At 50.4% G+C, this 19,013-nt stretch overlaps 1 protein-coding gene across 7 annotated transcripts in view; it reads right to left on the bottom strand.

Moving 5' to 3' along the window:
• Window positions 1-19,013, bottom strand: part of THRB (thyroid hormone receptor beta) — a 416,152-nt gene that overhangs the window by 103,938 nt on the left and 293,201 nt on the right. For all 7 annotated transcript variants that reach the window (XM_043454461.1, XM_043454460.1, XM_043454464.1 and 4 more), the window contains exon 3: window positions 10,438-10,501. In XM_043454461.1, coding sequence (XP_043310396.1) covers window positions 10,438-10,459 — 22 coding nt within the window. In that variant the 5' untranslated portion in view covers window positions 10,460-10,501. The remainder of the gene's footprint in view (window positions 1-10,437; window positions 10,502-19,013) is intronic.

Below are 19,013 nucleotides of genomic sequence, written 5' to 3'. Positions count from 1 at the left end.
GAGTCAACTCTTTGCATGAGTTGGCCAAAGTATTGGAGTTTCAGCTTCAGCATCAGTCCTTCCAATGAACACCCAGGACTGATCTCCTTCAGGATGGACTGGTTGGATCTCCTTGCAGTCCAAGGGACTCTCAGGAGTCTTCTCCAACACCACAGTTCAAAAGCATCAATTTTTCGGCACTCAGCTTTCTTCACAGTCCAGCTCTCACATCCATACATGACCACTGGAAAAACCATAGCCTTGACCAGATGGACCTTTGTTGGCAAAGTAATGTCTCTGCTTTTTAATATGCTATCTAGGTTGGTCATAACTTTCCTTCCAAGGAGTAAGCATCTTTTAATTTCATGACCACAGTCACCATCTGCAGTGATTTTGAAGCCCAAGAAAATAAAGTCTGACACTGTTAAAAAGCTCCTTAGGGCTTCCCTAATGGCTGAATGGTAAAGAATCCATCTAACAATGGAGGAGACCCAGGTTCAATCCCTGGGTTGGGATCAAAGGAAAATGCAATTTGGCAGATAAAATGCTTAAAGGCACAGGGTTTAAGGGAAGTAGAAGGTTCAGGATTAACAAGAGGGTTTGACAGAAAGGAAGGAAATGGTAACCCACTCCAGTATTCTTGCCTGGGAAATTCTCATGGCCTGGCGGGCTACAGTCCACGGGGTCACAAAAGAGTCGGACACGACTTAAAGATTAAACAACAACAACAACGAGTGAGTCAAAGGCGCAGCCCAGAACCATACTGCCGTGGGGACTGCTCCCCAGGCAGCCACATTCTCGAGGCCTAAAATGGTAGTCATTTAATATACATTCTGGAGAGGGGAAAGGCACCCCACTCCTGTATTCTGGTTTCTGGAGAATTCCATGGACAGAGGAACCTGGCAGGCTCTGAGGAACAGTCCAGGGGTTGCAAAAAGTCTATGAAAAAAAAACTCTCTTGGGGGGGGAAAAACTCCATAACTAAAAGTTTCAAACAAGTCAAGCTACTCACTAGAGAAGGATGGGGTGGCCTTCCGAGCTCAGTGTTTGAGCTGATCGTTTGCAAGAATTTGCAGGATAGAGAAGGAAGTTTCCTTGCGGCTGCTCCATTCCTGAAATGAAAAACGCTGTCCTTGAAGTTCATTCCTGAAGGACTTGATGACCATGTGATCCGAGGAGGCTCCTGACCTGATGGGCCTTTGAGGCGAATGAGATGCTGCAGTCCACCAGTCAGATTTGACTGCAGACACAGTGGGCTTGTCATTCCTGGGTGAACGTGACAATGCACGCCAGTCAGCAGTGACAGCAGAGCAGCCCTGATTACGTCTCAGTTTATCCCTGTTCACCCTAGATTGCTCTTTAGCTGCTAAGTCGTGTCTGACTCTTTTGCAACCCCCATGGACTATAGCCCAGCAGCCCGTGGGATTTCCCAGGTCAGAATACTAGAGTGGGCTGCCATTTCCTTCTCCAGGGGATCTTCCCGACCCAGGTACTTAACTCATGTCTCCTGCATTGGCAGGAGGATTCTTTACCACTGAGCTAGCTGGGAAGCCTGGAACCCTAGATTAATGGTGATATTTTAGATGTCCTTTGTAGGTCCTCAGAGGAAACGCCAGAATGTTATAAATGTTAGAATGAATGTTAGAAAACACTTCCCCAAAGACATCTGATATGGAAAAAGCACACACCTGCTAGATGGGTGGTTGCTAAGCTTCTGTGTATGTCAGAATCACCTGGAGAGCCAGTTAGGAACCCAGAAGCCCAGGTCCTTGTTACTACCTAAGCCACAGGAATGGAGCTGGTTTTGCCTTTTTTTTTCTAACCAAAATTCCCAATGATTCTGATACCCCACCACCAAGTTTGAGAACACCTGTTCTTTTCTCAACACTTAGATGCACGTTAAAATCACTAGAGGAGTTAAAAAAAAACAAAGATGCCAGAGGCTCCACTCTAGACCCAGTGGGCTGGACTGTCTCAGGCAGAGTGTGGGCATTGGTATTTTCAAATAGGTGACTAAGGTGGGCAGCCTGGGCTGAGAGCCACTGTGTCCAGATTGAGGTTTTCAGACTGAGTTATGCTTCAGAAGCACCTGGACAGTTTCAAAAGAACACTGGGTCTCAAGCCCACACCTGGACACTCTGATTTGGTTGGTCTGGGGGTTCTATGAGCATTGAGATCTTAACAAAGCTCCCAGGGGGACTGGAATATGCATGCAGATCTGAGCAGAACAAGGCTGTCTGTCCTCCATCAAAGAGGGGCTCTGCTTTGATAAGTTGAGGGGAAACTGCTTAATCCAGCTTCCATGGAAACTCATTGTATACAGTCATCTTAGCATGATAAAGAGTAAGAACTTCAGTTAAGAAAAAGAAAATGAGACCTCAGTAACCCTAGGGGTTCAGACAGTAAAGAATCCACCTGCAATGCAGAAGATCCAGGTTCGATCCCTGGGTCGGGAAGGTCCCCTGGAGGAGGGCACGGAAACCCACTTCAGTATTCTTGCCTGGAGAATCCCATGGACAGGGGGACCTGGCAGGCTACAGTCCATGGGGTCACAAAGAGTCAGACACGACTGAGCGACTAACACTTTTGCTTTACTCCAATGTAATGTAAACCCTACTATTACCTTCTTTTTTTTCTCCACAAATTAATTATTCCCTTTAATTCCAAAAAGAAAATAGTGGGCAATCAAAAGCTCTGTAAGACTGGACTTCTGAAAGGTTATATGGTGAGAAACGCATCTTTTAAAGTACCTTTCTGTGTGAAAGCATTTAAAAGATACACGTAGAAAGCAATGGGGGGACACCCAAGGCAGTCCAGTGGTTAAGACTCAGTACTTTCAAGACACGTGTACCCCAGTGTTCACTGCAGCACTATTTACAATGGCCCAGGCATGGGAGCAACCTAGATGTCCATCAGCAGATGAATGGATAAGGAAGTTGTGGCACATATACACAATGGAATATTACTCAGCTATTAAAAAAAAACACATTTGAGTCAGTTCTTATGAGGTGGATCAAACTGGAGCCTATCATACAGAGTGAAGTAGAAAGAAAAACACCAACACAGTATATTAACACATATATATGGAATTTAGAAAGATGGAAACGATGACCAGTAATTTGCAGTCTATGTGCAAGACAGCAAAAGAGACACAGATGTAAAGAACAGACTTTTGGACTCTGTGGGAGAAGGCGACGGTGGGATGATTTGAGAGAATAGCATTGAAACATTTATATTACCACATGTGAAATAGATCGCCAGTCCAGGTTTGATGCATGAAGCAAGGCGCTCAAAGCCGGTGCTCTGGGACAACGCTGAGGGATGGGATAGGCAGGGAGGTGGAAGGGGGTTTCAGGATGGGGGACATGTATACACCCATGGCTGATTCATGTCAATGTATGGCAAAAACCACCACAGTATTGTAAGGTTATCAGCCTCCAATTAAAAAAAAAAAAAAAAGACTGTGCTTTCACTGCAGAGGGCTCAGCTCAGGTTCTATCCCTGGTCAGGGAATTTAGATGCCACATGTGGCATGGCACAGGCAAAAAATAAAAAGAAAGAAAGAAAGAAGGCAATGGTGATAGAAATGTGATGGAAATAAATTTAAAAGAAAAAAAATGAGACGTGATAACTAAAGTCATTTAACCCACAGTTTACCACGATTTGGGAGCAGAGTGTCCAAACACTCAACGGTCTACCATAGTGACCTTGGGCAGGTGACTTCACCGTGCTTGCCTTTGCCTGCTGATGTATGAAATGTAAGGGCTGGAGGGATGACTCTCAGCTCAGCATCTGCACCACGACAGATCCCACAGGCTGGACAGCATCCCATAGGCTGGGACTGCATCCCACAGGCTGGACAGCTGGACATCCACACTAGTTTCCCTTCTACAGCACAGAAAATTCCAGAGCGAAAATGTCAAGATGGCCATGACTTAAAAGCCAAGACAGATAAAACATGAGCCTGGGACTCTAAGCTGGGGGTGGCACAGAAAAGTAACTCTTGGCTCATTTCAAACAAAGATACATCACGTGTTCATTAGGGGCTAAATTACTGCTGGGAAAAAAGGACTTTCAGTTCTTTTGAAGGACTTTGGGAGAACAGGGAGGAAGATCCGTCCTGAAAGAACAGGACTCTGTCAGGTTAGGGGTTGATATTTGTGACCGTCAGCAGAAGTTGAGTCGAGAGCTGTGGGCAGTTCCTGGTTACGGCGGGCTTGAGGGAGCAGAGATGAGTTTGTCAGGATGGTGGATGCTGAGGGGTGATGGTGATGCTGGCGACAGTGGGTGGGGTGGGGAGAGGGGGCCATGTGTGGGGGTCTAGGAGAAGGCAAATATTGTAAAGGGGGCTTCTGGGAGGCAGCACAGGGGTTGCGGAGCAGGAAATGCATTTTTCCTTTACTCTCATGTGCCCACCTTTCACTTTATAAAGTCCTTTTTTTTTTTTTTTTTGACATGTCACCTTTCTGACGCCCCCTCCCCACCACGGATGCAGCTCAAATTTGGAAAGTGGTCCAGAAGCAAATGTCTTTGGGTGTCCAGGAAATTTTGAGGGAAGGTTTTCACAAATCTGGCTGAATTTGGTGAGATGTCATGAATTTGGTCTCCTTCACAAAGTCCCGTGTTTTTCAGTAGGAAGTCTCTCTTCTGGGAGCAGTTCAGGAAGTTAAGGAGGTGAGGGATGGGAGAGAGACAGAGACAGGGTCCAGGAGGCCAGCTCTTCCTCAGCAGGATGGTGGACCAAGGTCCCGCATCCTGTATCCATTCCTATTGTAGAAAGTGTCACTGTGCCTCCTAGTCCCTGAGAAAAAGAAGTATTTGCTATCGTGTTAAAGAAAAGAGTGTGTTAGCTGCACAGAAATTCTCTTTGTGTGTGTGAAGGATTTTTTTTTCCTGCAGGGCATGCAGGACTTCCCCAAGCAAGGATGGAACCCCTGTGTGCGTGCGTGCGTGTGTGTGTGCGTGCGCGTGCGTGTGTGCGTGTCTGTGTGTGTGTGCGCGTGCGTGCGTCTGTGTGCGCACATGCGTGCGTGTGTGCGTGTGCGTGCCTGTGTGTGCGTGCGTGCGTGTGTGTGCGTGTGTGTGTGCGTCTGTGTATGTGCGTGCGTCTGTGTGTGTGCGCGTGTGCGTGTGTGGTTTTCCTGATTTTCCCTAGTTATGGTGGAACCTGGAGGGAACCTAGAGCTGAGGTGCTGGTCTCCTCTCTTCCAGAGGTGGGACAGCCGGCAGGGGCTCTCTTCTGTTTGGTGTGTGATGGGGGAAAATGCAAAATGATAAGCAGTTACGGTTTTCCCTTCCTTTTTTTCTCAGGTGAGCTCCTTAGACAGGACGCTCTGTTTTGCTGAGCGGGGTCTCAGAGGAGGATGGACACAGGAGGGGCGGTGCGAGGGGTCACCCTCTCTGAGGGGAGTGGGCGGGTGGAGGAGGGGCGGCGATCTCGACGTGGAGGGGAGGGGCGGGGCTCCCGGTTGGGGGGCGGGGCTCCCAGCTGGGGGTGGGGGAGGGGCGGCGTGGGGGCGGGGCCCCCGGCTTGAAGGGGCGGGGTCTGCAGCCTCCCTTCCCTTGGGGCTTCCGCAGCTACCTGAGGAGTGAAGAGAAGAGATGGATGGGGAGGGTTTTAATGTAAAAGGTCTCTGTGTGATTGGTCTGCTGCAGCCTCCCCTTGCCCTCAGCGTATTTGGGAAGCCTGGCGTTTCCTTCTTGCTGACTTGCGGTGAGAGTTTGGTTGCTTTGAGGTGGGGCAGCATGCTTCCTTGGTGGTCAGTGGTAAAGAATCCACCTGCCAATGCAGCAGACCCAGGTTCGATCCCTGGGCTGGGAAGATCCCCTGGAGGAGGAAATAGCAACCCACTCCTGTACCCTTGCCTGGAGAACCCCATGGAACCTGGCGTGCTACAGTCCATGGGGTGGCGATGTGTCGGACAGGACTTAGGGGCTGGACAAAAACAGCAGCAACCACCATCCCCATGCTGGGGAGGGGGCAAAGAGGCCCCAGTGCTTCCTGAGGCTAAATGCCCAAGGAATAAAAGGCAGGTTTCCATTAGTGATTGGCACCAGGAGACATAAGAGACACAGGTTCAATCCCTGGGTTAGGAAGATCCCTGGAGGAGGGAACGGCAACCTGCTCCAGTAATCTCCATGGAGAATCCCATGGACAGAGGAGCCTGGTGGGCTACAGTCCAGGGGGTCTCAAAGAGTCGTACACGACTGAGTGATTAACACTTCACTTTCTTTCACGATAAAACACTGAACTTTCCCAACTTGGATGTTTTGTTTGACTCAGAAAAACCTATCCATTAGCAAAAATCTCAAAACACAAAATACCTTTCTCCAGGGCACCTTTTTCCTCTACACCAACCATCAATGTACCCATGCCTGACTTTATGAAAATGTGATTTATAGATGTTCAAATCTAAGTGCAACCTAATCTTAAAAGTGGAGGTAGAATTAGAGATGAACTAGTTCATGTCAATGTATGGCAAAAACCACTACAATATTGTAAAGCAATTAGCCTCCAATTAAAATAAATAAATAAATTTTAAAAAAGAGAGATGAACTAGTCTCACTTTCTAATTTAACTGATAAAGAATTCAAGCTCTAGGGAGATGAGGTGACTTGCTTGGTTATTATCTTGAATATAAGAAATGTTTGTTCAAGTAACGAGAATACAAAATCCGCAGTGAGCAACCGGACGATACATATGAACAAGCAAGTTATGGTGGCCAATAACTTGCAAAAGTGACCAATAAACATGCAAAAGTATTTCAACCTCGGGAGTAGTAAGAAATGTAAATTTTCATCCTATTTAACGAAAGAGGACAAGGGGCTGTGATGTAAGGTATCCAGATCAGAATCTTCTCTGTAGTGCAGAGTGGGGCTTGCACCCCCACCTTCTGCCTTTCCTGTTGCCCCCAACCTCCCCACTACACAAGATGCTGGGGAGGTCAAAGAATCCTCCCCCCATGCCCTCCACCACCAACAACAAATATGCTTGTTCTCCTCTTTGAAAAAACAAACACACACGAAAACAAGCGTGCAAACACTTTGAGGATCTCACGGTGAACACCCAGGACGAGGACTGGGGGCTCTGGTCTGTCCCATCCCATCCTCCTCCCCTAGTGCTGGGACACAAGGAATAGGTTCCTCCAGTGAGAGAAAGGAGATGGCCAAGGCCGAAGCAGGTCAGCCAGACGCACAAGGGGCCATGCAGAAGAGGAATGGGTCCCTCCGCTGGGAGGCCTGTGAGTCACGGGGCAGCTTCATCGCGGGCTGACCTCCTGTCCCACCCTGACTCCCTCAACCAGCTCGGCGCACACGCAACAGCCCCATTTCTGCCTCTCCAGGCACATTTCCAGGAGTCCCAGTTCTTAGTTCCCTTCTCATCGAGGCTCAAAGCCTCTCACTTGGGTATTTAAAATTATAGACATTCATATCTTAGAACCAACTCTCCTATGGTGCGAATCATGATTTTATGCAAAGTGGAGCTCATTACAATGACATAAATGTTAGCAGAGTCCCCCCAGATTGCCTAGGAAGCTGTGCTTAATACCAGACCAGTAAAACGGGGGTTCCCAACGCCCTGGGCCACGGGCCGGTGCTGGCTCATGGTCTGTCAGGCACCAGGAGGCGAGCCGGGAGCGAGCAGAGCTCCGTCTGTATTCACAGCTGCTTGTGTTACCGCCTGAGGTCTGCCTCCTGTCAGCTCAGCACGATCCGACGCGGCATCATATATGATCTCCTATAGGCTCACAGCCCCTCCCAGGTGGGCCTAGCGGAAAGAACCCGCCTGCCAGTGCAGGAGACGTAAGAGATGTGGGTTCGATCCCTGAGTTGGGAAAACCTCCTGGAGGAGGGCGTGGCAACTCACTCCAGTATTCGAGCCTGGAGAATCCCACAGACAGAGGAGCCTGGTGGGCTACAGTCCATGGGGCAGCAGAGTTGGACACGACGAAAGTGACTTAGCACCCAGCACGCATAGGATCATAAAAGCATGAACGCTACTGTGCTTGAATCATCCTGAAACCATCCTCCTCCCGCCCTGGTCTGTGGAAAAACTGTCTTGCATGAAAGCAGTCCCTGATGCCAAAAAGGTTGGGAACCGCTGCAATAAAATATGGTATCAGGGCACTTCCTTCCTTCCCTCTACGAATCTGTATTTTCGGTGATTTCATGCGGTCCTAATATTAAGTAGGTTAAGGCAGAGCCATGAGAACACTGTAGCAAGACCTGACTCCTCTGCAGCTGATGCTAAGTAGCTCCAGAAAATAAACCATTTCTCCATGTGAGTTAATGCAAAATACAGAAATTTCATAAGTGCTGTGGCTGAAGGCTTTTTTTTTTTTTTTTTTTCAATCTGAAAATGCTGGTCTGCTGTTTTAGCAAAACAGATTCAATGTTCTTACTCCTGTTCAATTTAAAAATTGGTTTTCTTTTCATAAAGGTTAATTGATTTCCTGTATTGCATAACAGCAATAGTACCCGTTATGTGTTTCAGACAGAAAATATGCATATTTGCCCTTTAAGTTATGCTTCTAAAGCCAGCACTTAGTTCTGATGACTTACAGCTTTATTATGGTCTCCTTTTAGATTTCTTAAAATAAACACGCAGCTCGAGACCATAGGAAAAGACAGAGGAAAAAGGACACTTTTATTTCATCCACAAACAGGGCGTCTAAAGCAATGATTTTCTCTGCGGAGCCCACTAGCATAGATTGAGCATATGTGTGTGTGGAGTCGATTTCTTTTGAAAATAGAACTGCCATTAGTTTTTGTGCCATGAAGCAAATGCTGGGAAGCAAAAACTTCCTCCTCCACAGGGAGGTAATGGGTTCCAGCCAAGCCTGCAGGGACAGTATCCTGCATCCACAGACTGGCTGAAAGCTGGCTTAATCTAGAACCATCCTAGGCTGAGCCCGAACTCCCAGCTCGGTCCTGGAGACGAGCTGGCTCGGCCTGGGGATTCTGCTCAACAAGAGACTATCCTGACTTCTAGACCAGGAGTCAGCAAACGAAGGTCCTTGGGCCAATGCTGGGCTGCTGCCTGTTTTGTAAATTCAGTTTTATTGAGACACAGCCAAACCTATTTACGTATCGTCCACGGCTTTTCATGCTACAGCGGCAGAGATGCCGGTGGCATAGAAATGGGGCTGGGTGTGTTTTGGTCCCTGTTCCTGAGAACTAAGTTGGGAAGATGACATGGGATTCCCAGGCACTCACTTCCTACAGGTGTGAATCGCTCTGGTGTGCCCGAGTGCTCTTTTTGCTAACCACCCCTTCCCAATCTCGGTCAGTCTGTTGGTGCATCAATAAAAGCAGGCTTTGATTTTCTTTAAAAGAAAAAATGAGCAGAGGCAGGGAATGATGATGGAGATGTGCGCTATGGGCATTAGTGAGCTTGTAAGCTTGCAGAGGGCTGAGGTCTGTGGGGATCTGCCCTGCTGCCATGGTAACCAAAGGAGGGCTCCCAGAGTTGGGGCTGGGCTGGAAGGTGTGGTTTTAAACTGACAGCCCATGGCTGAGTTCAGTCAGCAGACATATTTTGACTGGCCCATGGATCCTTGATTTTTTTTTTTAATATGTTAACCGCTTGTATTTAGAAATGGGGCTATTTCAGTCTAAATCTGGATTTCCAGCTTTTCTTGAAAATTTGAAATCTCTGGACACCCTGGGCTCCCTCTCTGCTGTTGGTGATGGTCTGGGGTGGAGAAGTGCTTTCTCTTCGGAGAGAACCTGGCTCTCCTGTCCTGGGTATTTGCTTTTCCCGACACCCAGCTGTTTCAGGCATGGGTGTTTTCTGCCTGGCCGCTGGGGCCTCTGAGCTTGCAATCTCAGCTCTATGCGTTGCACAGAGAATCTGTGTTATTGCAACCTTCTGTTCCTAGGGGTGGGGAGGCGTTCTTTCTCTCCTCTGCCCCTTGCTAAGAGTTTCTGGCTCACTTTGCCTCGCGTGCTGTGACCATATTCCATCCTGACTCTGCTGCTGGGTCTTCCATTTAGGAGGAGGCCTGAACTCAGCGGTCACTGAGTACACAGAGCCACTTCTTATACTGACCTGAATGAATGTGAAAGGAAACATATTGGGTGTGAGAGGGTGACCCTGAGAAGGGGGAAAACTAGGCTTTCACCAGGAATTATCATTTCCTCTCATCATGTTTCCAGTGATGCTGCATCCCATAGCTTCTGAGAAACCTGGAAGCATGTTTATTGGGATGCAGTCACGGGATATATTTGGGTGATTTTCTTCCTGCCCCTCACCCTTCATGGAAATCTTCAGTAAAAGGTGAAAGATTTATACAATCTCCAAAGAAACTAGAGTATGGATATATTTGCATTTAATAACATTCGTTGACTTGGACATAATTGTTGCTAAGACTTAGGCTGGCCTTTCAGGAAGCCTGTATGTCTCTTTGGGTGGAACAAAAATGGAGGCACACAAAGGAAAGAAAAGAAAACAGGTACCTGTCATAGTGTTGGGGGTCATGGGTTAGTGATCATTCTGCACCCCTTTTTTCACTGACATCTCCTAGAGAGAAAAAGACAAGAAAAACAGCATGGGTTAGAACCTGTGTTTTCCATAAGGCTTCGTTCCAAACAATAGCACGTGCATCAATTAGCTTGAGGTGATTTGTTACTTTCAACTCAGAAGGGAGGAAAGTGAAGCAGGGCTGGGCTGCGTCATACACGTAAGTTTACAAAAGCTTTCAACTTTCAACTCAGGGTTCCTTCTATAAACATGTCTTTATAGTAATATTTTATTCAAGGTCACATGCCTATTTTCCATCTCAAGTTTTTAAGGAAGCACCGGTTCAGTGGACTTGCTGTTTTTCCCAAGAGCGGCTCAGATGTGTTAGCGTCTTCAACCAGGATCCTTGCGTCTCCAGGTGTGACCGGTGGACGTTTTAGCATCGCTGGGAGTTTGCGAGAAATACAAAACTTGGGTCCTACGTCAAACCCACTCCGTGAAATCTGCATTTGGACGAAACCCACAGGTGATTCAGGGGCACCCTGCAGTCTTAGCCAGCCTGCTCTAGAGAGCGGGATCCATGGCCTCATCTTAGGCGAGCCTGTTCCTCGGTTAGTGCGGAGGCCTCTTCTCGCTGCCGGATCCCTGAGGTCCGAGGGCAGCAGGCGGACGTGGGCTCACACGAGCGCGCCCGGGGGCGCGGAGGATCAGGGACCAGAGGTACCGGCGGAGCGGAGCGCCGAGGAACTCAGATGATGACCCCGGCGGCTGCTGCGCGTGGGCCGGAGCCCTTCTGCGTGCTGCCGGGGTCAGAGCCGGGTGGGAGCTCTCTTTCCGGAAGGGCTGCCGTATCCAGCTCAGGCACTGCGCGGAAGCGCGGGGCGTGGGTTCAAGGGCCCGGGCTCGCTGTGATCGCGATTTCTTCACGTGCAAAGTGAGGAGATGAATACCGGATTTACCTGCGCCGCAAGGTTGGCATTTCGAAAAGTGTAAACAGAATGTGCGTGAAAGTGCCAGGTAAGCACGAGTCGTTGGAGGAGGGAGGGAATATCCTGAGAAGAGCACGGGGCCTGTGCCTGCAACATGGGCTTATATTCCGCCGCTCCTCTTCCGGGGCTTCCCAGGTGGTGCTGGCGGTGAAGAACCCACCTGCCAGAAGGCATGAGAGATGTGGGTTCGATCCCTGGTTTGGAAGATCCCCTGGAGGAGGACATGGCAACCCGCTCTGGTCTTCTTGCCTGGAGAATCCCATGGACAGAGGAGCCTGGCGGACCACAGTCCATGGGGTCACACAGAATCGGACATGACAGCACGCGTGCACGCATTCCTTCTCTGTCTCCACGTCTATCCCGCGGCCCTGAATTCACGCCTTGATGGTCACACCTCGGTCACCACGTGTGTCCGAGGCTGCCCTTTCCGCTGGACTGTAATCTCTTTGTGGCAGGCACTGCGTCTTTGTCATTTTTATATTTGACATGCGCAGAGTGTAAGATACAAAATAGACACTCAGGAAACGCATGCTGAATAAGCAAATAAAATTAAATAAATGACCGTTGATATGGCATGGGATGAGATCCCTGAACTGGCGTCTGGTACAAGAGTGAGGATCCACTACGCGCTCTTGCTCCTGATGGACACTTCAGGGGTCACCAGCCACAAGCCCGAGCTCCATCTCTTTCAGCTGCAAGCTGTGCTGGGAGGCAGAGAACCAGGTTCTGAGAGCCCCTGAGCTCAGTCACGCCTCTAGAAGCGACTATCCAGACCTCTGGGTCCTAGAGACGGAGCCACCCTTAACCGCCTCCCACCCTGCACACACAGCCACGTCCTAACTGGACGCGGCTCCTGAATGTTCCGGGGAGGATGAAGAACTTGCCTCTGCTGGGCCAGCCGGAGTGCCCCACCTAGCTTCTGGGGAATGTTTGGAGACAGGAAGAGAAAGAGAGAGGAAGGGGGAAGGTTGTGTATTCCGTCGTTGGTGGCAGGAGTTTTAAAATATCTGTTTATTTATTTTTGGCCGTGCTGGGCCTTCCTTGCTGGGTGGGCTTTCTCTAGCTGCGGCAAGCCGGGGCCACTCCCCAGCTATGGAGGGTGGGCTTTCTCGTTCCGGGGGCTTCTCTCATTGAGGAGCACAGGCTCTGGGTGCGCTGGCTCTGTGGTCTCAGCTCGCTCGCTGAGTTGTCCGGTGGCACGGGGGATCTTCCCGGAACAGGGATCGGACTCCTGTCCTCTGCATTGGCAGGCGGATTCTTAATCACTGGACCACCAGGGAAGTCCCTCCGGTGGCAGAATTTGCCAGAAGCTAAAACTCTCAGACTGCCTGAGGCCATGTCTCTGGGCCACAAGGTAAAAGCCTGAACGTGAGAGAGAGGATGGGCATGACATTCATCGAAAACTGAGGGGACGAGAAATCACTGTGGTCTCGAACCCCTGCCTGCACATCTCCCGGAGGCCCGGCTGTGTCCCTCGCCCGCTCAACCCTCCTGAGCAAGACAGACATCACCCAGGCTGGGTACAGGTAGATCTCTGCCCTGTGCCACCAAAGGGATCCAAGCTGATAACACCCATATCAAAACACAGCATTAATACAGGTGTGTCGGAAGAGTTCTGTGTCCTTTTAAGCATCTTGAAGGTGAAGCTACAAAATCCCAGTTATATTCTCGCTATACCAACATTTAAAAAAAATTTTTTTTTCCATTTATTTTAATTAGTTGGGGGCTAATTTACTTTACAATATTCTAGTGCTTTTTGCCATACATTGACATGAATCAGCCATGGATTTACATGTGCTCCCCATCCCGATCCCCCCTCCCACCTCCCTCTCCATCCCGCTATCCACCATTTTAAAAATAGCTCTCTTTAAAAAATTTCAATAGAACAGCATAGAACTGTAGAAAGTTATTGTGTGTGAAGCAGAAAGTAGCCCAGAAGAGGAAAGACATCTTATTAAGGCTTAAAATATACTGTTCCTGCCACGAAATTTAGTCCTGATTTTGCTATTTAGCACTGTTTTCCTTCTACTGTAGCACTAATAGTACATTCTGTTCTTTGCTCTACACCTGACCCTAACACAACACTGTAAATCAATTATCCGCCAATAAAAAATAGTAACTCCTGTTCCAATCACTAGAGCACTTCAGCATTACTACACTATACTACGTGTGTGCGGTCTGTGCGTACTGACTCAGTGTCCAACTCTTTGCAACCCCATGGACTGTAGCCTGCCGGGGTCCTCTGTCTATGAGATTTCCCAGGCAAGAATACTGGAGTGGGTTGCCATGCCCTTCAGGGGATCTTCCCCACCCAGGGATTGAACCCAGGTCTCCTGCATTGCCGGAGGACTCTTTTATCATCTGAGCCACCGGGGAAGCCCTAGAATACTCCAGCGGGTAGCCTATCCCTTCTCCAGGGGGACTTCCTGACCCAGGGATCGAACCCGGGTCTCCTGCATGGCTGGCAGATTCTTTCTCACCTGAGCCACCAGGAAAGCACTGTGCTGTGCTGTTTGCATTTTCCCAGCACTAATGCATTCCTGTCCTTTGCTATATACCCGAAACTAACACAACACTGTTCATCAGTTATGCTTCAATAAAAAATAACATTCCTGTTATTACCATAGCACTTTAGTGTGACTACACTATACTACACTGCTAATACTACTGTAGCATTAATGGTGTATTTCTCTTCCTATTCCTCCAGCACTCTGGCTTTTCATAATATTTGGTGCTGTTTCCCTGCAACGAGCTCTGGAGCTTTAGGCGGTGGCTAAGTGCTCTGAGCAGGCAGGCACCCCCGGGCTGCTCCGGCATCGGGAGGGTCTCAGCCCGCGCCCTGTGCAGAGGGGGATGCACAAAACCTCCCCTCCGGGGCCATCCTGGGGGCCACGGCATCCAAGGAGGGAACCAAGTTCAAAGAGCATCAGGAGGACGGAAGCCGAGTGTTTCACTCGTGGGAAAGTGGAAAGAGCCCGGGGCTTCTCCCTGCGGCGGGTGACTGGGCGCGGGGAGGAGGTCGGGAGCGATGTGAGCAGAACTGACCACAGCGCTGCCCTTGCCCTGGAGGCGGCGGACAGCCTGGAGGCCACCGTCAGAAGAGGCCCGCTGCTCCCTGGAAGAGGGGCCTCCAGCGAGACCCAGCGAGGGTCTGCAAGCTGCCCCTCGGAGCTGAGGGCCCCTTGACGGCCGCAGCGTTTCAGCACCAACTGAGCCTGGTCTTAGCTTAGTCCCTGGTGAACCGCTGCTGAACCGCAAACATTCCTTTCCCATGAGATATTCATTTGTTTGGCTGGTTAGTCCAAAGTTGGCCCTGACGGAGTGCCAACTCTGTCCAGGTGCTGTCCCAGGCTTTGTCCAAAGACAGTACTTAAGCCTGTCCATGTGGGGCTTCTAATCTACCAGAGGGAGAGAGCTGCTCTACATCAATGCAATGTGTGGACAGGTTTCACCTGACGTGTCTTCTTCAGGTCAGAAGGGGCCACGAGGGAAGAAGTCATTTTTACCGGGGCGGGGCGGGGGGGCAATCTGGGAAGGCTTCTTGGTGGAGGTGACCCTGTATCAGAAGACTCTTCTTTATGAGAGGCCTCTCCCCAGCAAAGGACTTAGTGCTTTATTCTCCTCCTTGTGCCCCTGAGGTCCATGAGCCTGTCTGCAAGAAACAAGCCTTGTGTAGAAAAACTAGGAAGTTCCCTCAAATCACACAGGTTGAAGCAGGGAAGTGATCCAAAGCTATCTGAGTTTGTAGAATTTCACAGTGGCTGCTGAGTGAAAGCAGGCCAGCCAGGAAGCCGGGGCAGGTCTGGGGGAGAGAGGAAGGGAGCTGGAACTTGGTGGGTGACGGTGACGGTGCTGATAGGGGAGTGACTCTCATGATATTTAAGAGGCAGAAATGAGAAGACACGGAGGTTAATGTGACATGAGTATTTAATCCAGGGATAAACACTGGGGATGCAAACACATTCAACCCAGAGGCCCTGCGCCCTCACGGAATTTACAGGCCATTTTACAAGCTGGCCGGGCAGGCGGACGCCACCGACAAAAAGCAGCTGAAAATCCAAGCCACGTGAGCCGTGTGCCAGGAGGCGGTGCTGAGAGTGGCTGGGGGCCGGGGCTTCCTCTGCCCGCCTCACCATTCCCTGTCCGGGGCCAGGGGCCCCTGGGGCGAAACATTCCCCTTGGAGGGAAGGAAAAGTGGGCCTTCGCCTCTCAAACACATGAAATGCGTTTATATTTTAAAAAGACACATGATGGAACGTTGCCATCTGGAACTCTGAAACTGAAAAGAGAGTGGGATTATTATGGACATATGACATCCCTTCTATGTGGAACCTAAAAAGAAAAGATACAAAGGAACTTACAAAACAGAAGGAGACTCATGGATTTAGAAAACAAACTTATGGTTGCTAGGGGGAAGGGAGAGTTAGGGACTTTGAGAAGGTCATGTACACACGCCTATATTTGAAATGGATGACCAACAAGGACCTACTCTATAGCACAGGGAACTCTGCTCAATGTCATGTGGCAACCTGGAGGGGAAGGGAGTTTGGGGGAGAATGGATACGTGTGTATGTATGGCTGAGTTCCTTCACTGCTCACCTGAAACTATCACAACATTGTTAATTGGCAATACCCCAATACAAAATAAAAAGTTTAAAGTTAAAAAAAAGAATTAGGTTTAGGGACTTTGGAAGACTCTGGGTCCACGCCTCTCCTGTGGGCTCGGGGACCGCGGCCAGACTATGTTGCATGGGGTTCCTGGCAGCTCAGACAGTAAACAATCTGCCTGCAATGCAGGAGACCTGAGTTGGGAAGATCCCCTGGAGGAGGACATGGCAACCCACTCCGGTATTCCTGCCTGGAGAATCCCATGGACAGAAGAGCCTGGTGGGCTACAGTCCATGGGGTTGCAGAGTTGGACACAACTGAGCGACTAACATTTCCACTTTCTCGTGGAGTACGACTGGAGTGATGCAAATGTTGAAGGTGACCTAGCAAAGGGTGGAGTCACGTGGAGGTCAGACAGCGGCCTTCAGGTATCTGAGACATCGTCACGGGGGAGAGAATTTCAGCGAGTTGGTCAGTGGGCAGAGGACTGGGCAGAGGTGCTGCTGGGCCTGGCGGAAGGGGACTCTGCCCGCTCTGGCAAACAAAGTGCAGAGGCAGAGCAAACACACGAAGGGGCACACAGCCTGCCTGGGGCTGCCTCCGTTCTCCGGGCACGAGAAGCCTCTCAGGAGACAGCCAGCGTCTTCATTATGCAACAGAGCGGCGCATGCATTCCTCACTGCAGGGGTACTCCATCCTTAAAACTCCTCACAGAGCCCCTTAAAATTCTCCTCTAGAGCTTCATTCCTTTAGCTTAGTGGATCTCGACCATTTGGGGGTGTGGTTTACTCAAGGAACGTATGAAGGACACAGACAGAAATATCGGCATTTATTTTTGTGGGCTCCGTGGACACACACACACACAACCCGTCAGCAGATGCCACACGACTCTCCAACTGCAGACCGTGATCACTGTTAAAATGCAGACACGCATGGAAAAGGCATAAACCGAATATAACCTCTTGCAAAGAATGACAAGGAGATCTGAGAGCTGGTTCTGGTGGGTGGCAAAGAGGACAGGACCTCCAAGCAGCAGATCCCTTTGTGGGTGGAAGGAGACTGGTTTCTGAGAAGCAAGGCTGGAGGCTGAAGAGGCCCCTCAGCTGAGGACCTGGTCCTCATCCACGACCTTGGAAACCAACCCAAGTTCTGGATCATTCGAGATGAACCACTCACGGTACCTGCCCCTGGGGAGCAGACCCACCCTGAACAGAGCGAACAGGAGGGAGAACGGTGCATTTGGAGGCTCGGGGGAGAATGTGATGATTCTGTCTGCATGACGGGACCATGGAAGTTGGCTTTGAAAAGGAAGCCAGGAGCGTTCCCGGCAGGGGACCAGGTGTGGCTTGTGAACGGCAGGGGTGGAAGGCGCCGCATCCTGGCACGGGGCTGTGATGCTGGGTGGGGCGGGGGCGGGAAGTGGCTGAGAGCGAAGCTGCAAAGGTAACTTGGGGCCAGATGGTCTAGGTTCCTGGGAGGTTTGCTATGGGAGTAGGACTTGGTCCTGTGAGGACCAGGGCGCCGTGGGAGGTCCTTCAGGGAGCGACCTGACTTGAGAAGCTAACTCTGCCTCAGTGCCAAGGAGGGCTCCTCAGAAGCCTGACCCCTTTGGTTGGCACCCTGGCAGGGGATCATCGCTACCCTCTGGCTTGGTGTCCAAAGTCACCAGTTAGGCCAGAGAGAACCCCACCTTGTCAGAGGCCCCGGCCTTGACTGCACGCCCTGTGTCCCCTCGTGGGTCCTTCCGTCCTTATGGAAACCACAAGCTTGAAGGGACAACCGTGAAAACTCCCCCTGGGAAAAGTCTTTCCATGAAGATGGAGTGAATCACTGCTTATAGAGTCTCTACATAATGAAAATGGAACAGGCAGCACCATGGTGGAAAAGAACACAGAAAAGAAGGGATACACGTGTGTAACGGAATCATGCTGCTCCACAGAAGCAGCTAACACAACTGTCAACCAGCTTTGCTCCCATAAAATAAATGAGACATGCGCCCCCCTCACGGATCCACGGCCACCTTTTCTGGGGAGGGTGTTTGCGGTCCTAGATCGCTTCTCCTTGGCCTCAGGGCATCTGGACGGTGCGTTATGCACGTTCATCTGTCCTGTCTTCCGTGGGTGCTTCCCGGCCAGCCCAAGGAAGCCGAGAGGGGGCCGCGTGGGGTGGGCAGGGGTCCCATCCACAGGCAACTCTCTCGGTTCAGTTTACAAGGTCAGTCGCCCACGTCTCTGGCTATCACAGGCTCCAGGCTGAGCCGGCGAATCCCGGGGGGGTTCTCAGTGCTGGACCAACCAGCGCCCCACATCACTGACATGGAGACACCCCGGCTTCCCCCGCAGAAGGCCATCAAAGGCCACGGAGACATGAGGAGGGCAGCAGCTCGGGTGTGTCGTGAGGGTGTGTGGACGGCCAGGGGGGTGTTGACTAGGGCCGTGGGGCGCTGGGCACTGCGGGGGTTTGTGGGGCCAATGTGCCTCCCACCCCATGCTGGCCTGGCCCCCACCACCTGTCGCTGGGTCTGGAGTCACGGCTGGGCGGAGGCTGAGGCCTCCGAGGGGGCTGCACCTGCCTAGAGGGCAGTGTGGTCACCACTCTCTCTCTCCCCGCTGGAGTGTCTGATTTTCTCCCTTGCCCTGCGTCAAAACTTTGACCCTGATGTTTGGGAATCATTTGCAGGAACAAGTTCAGTCCCAAGTGTGGTGAACAGACACCTGGGCTGAGAGTCATTCCGGATGGTTTTGAGTCTCAGGTTACAGTTTTGCACATTTTGGCTGAGTTTCTTAACTCTCTGAGCCACCTTTGTGAATTGAGACCACCGTCCCCCAACCCTTCAGGTTACGATGAGGACCAGGGGACTTGAAAATATTTTGTAAATTTAAAAGTTGGACGCCAACCCGTGGTATTGGCAGGATGTCTTCATTATTTTATCTATTTATTTCGGGGTGGTGCTGTGGGACACATGGGATCTTAGT

The sequence above is a fragment of the Cervus canadensis genome, chromosome 31 (assembly GCF_019320065.1).
Source record: "Cervus canadensis isolate Bull #8, Minnesota chromosome 31, ASM1932006v1, whole genome shotgun sequence".
Classification (NCBI taxonomy): domain Eukaryota; kingdom Metazoa; phylum Chordata; class Mammalia; order Artiodactyla; family Cervidae; genus Cervus; species Cervus canadensis.
The sequence above is the reverse complement of the archived record's forward strand: the minus strand, read 5'-3'. Positions and strand labels throughout refer to the sequence as shown.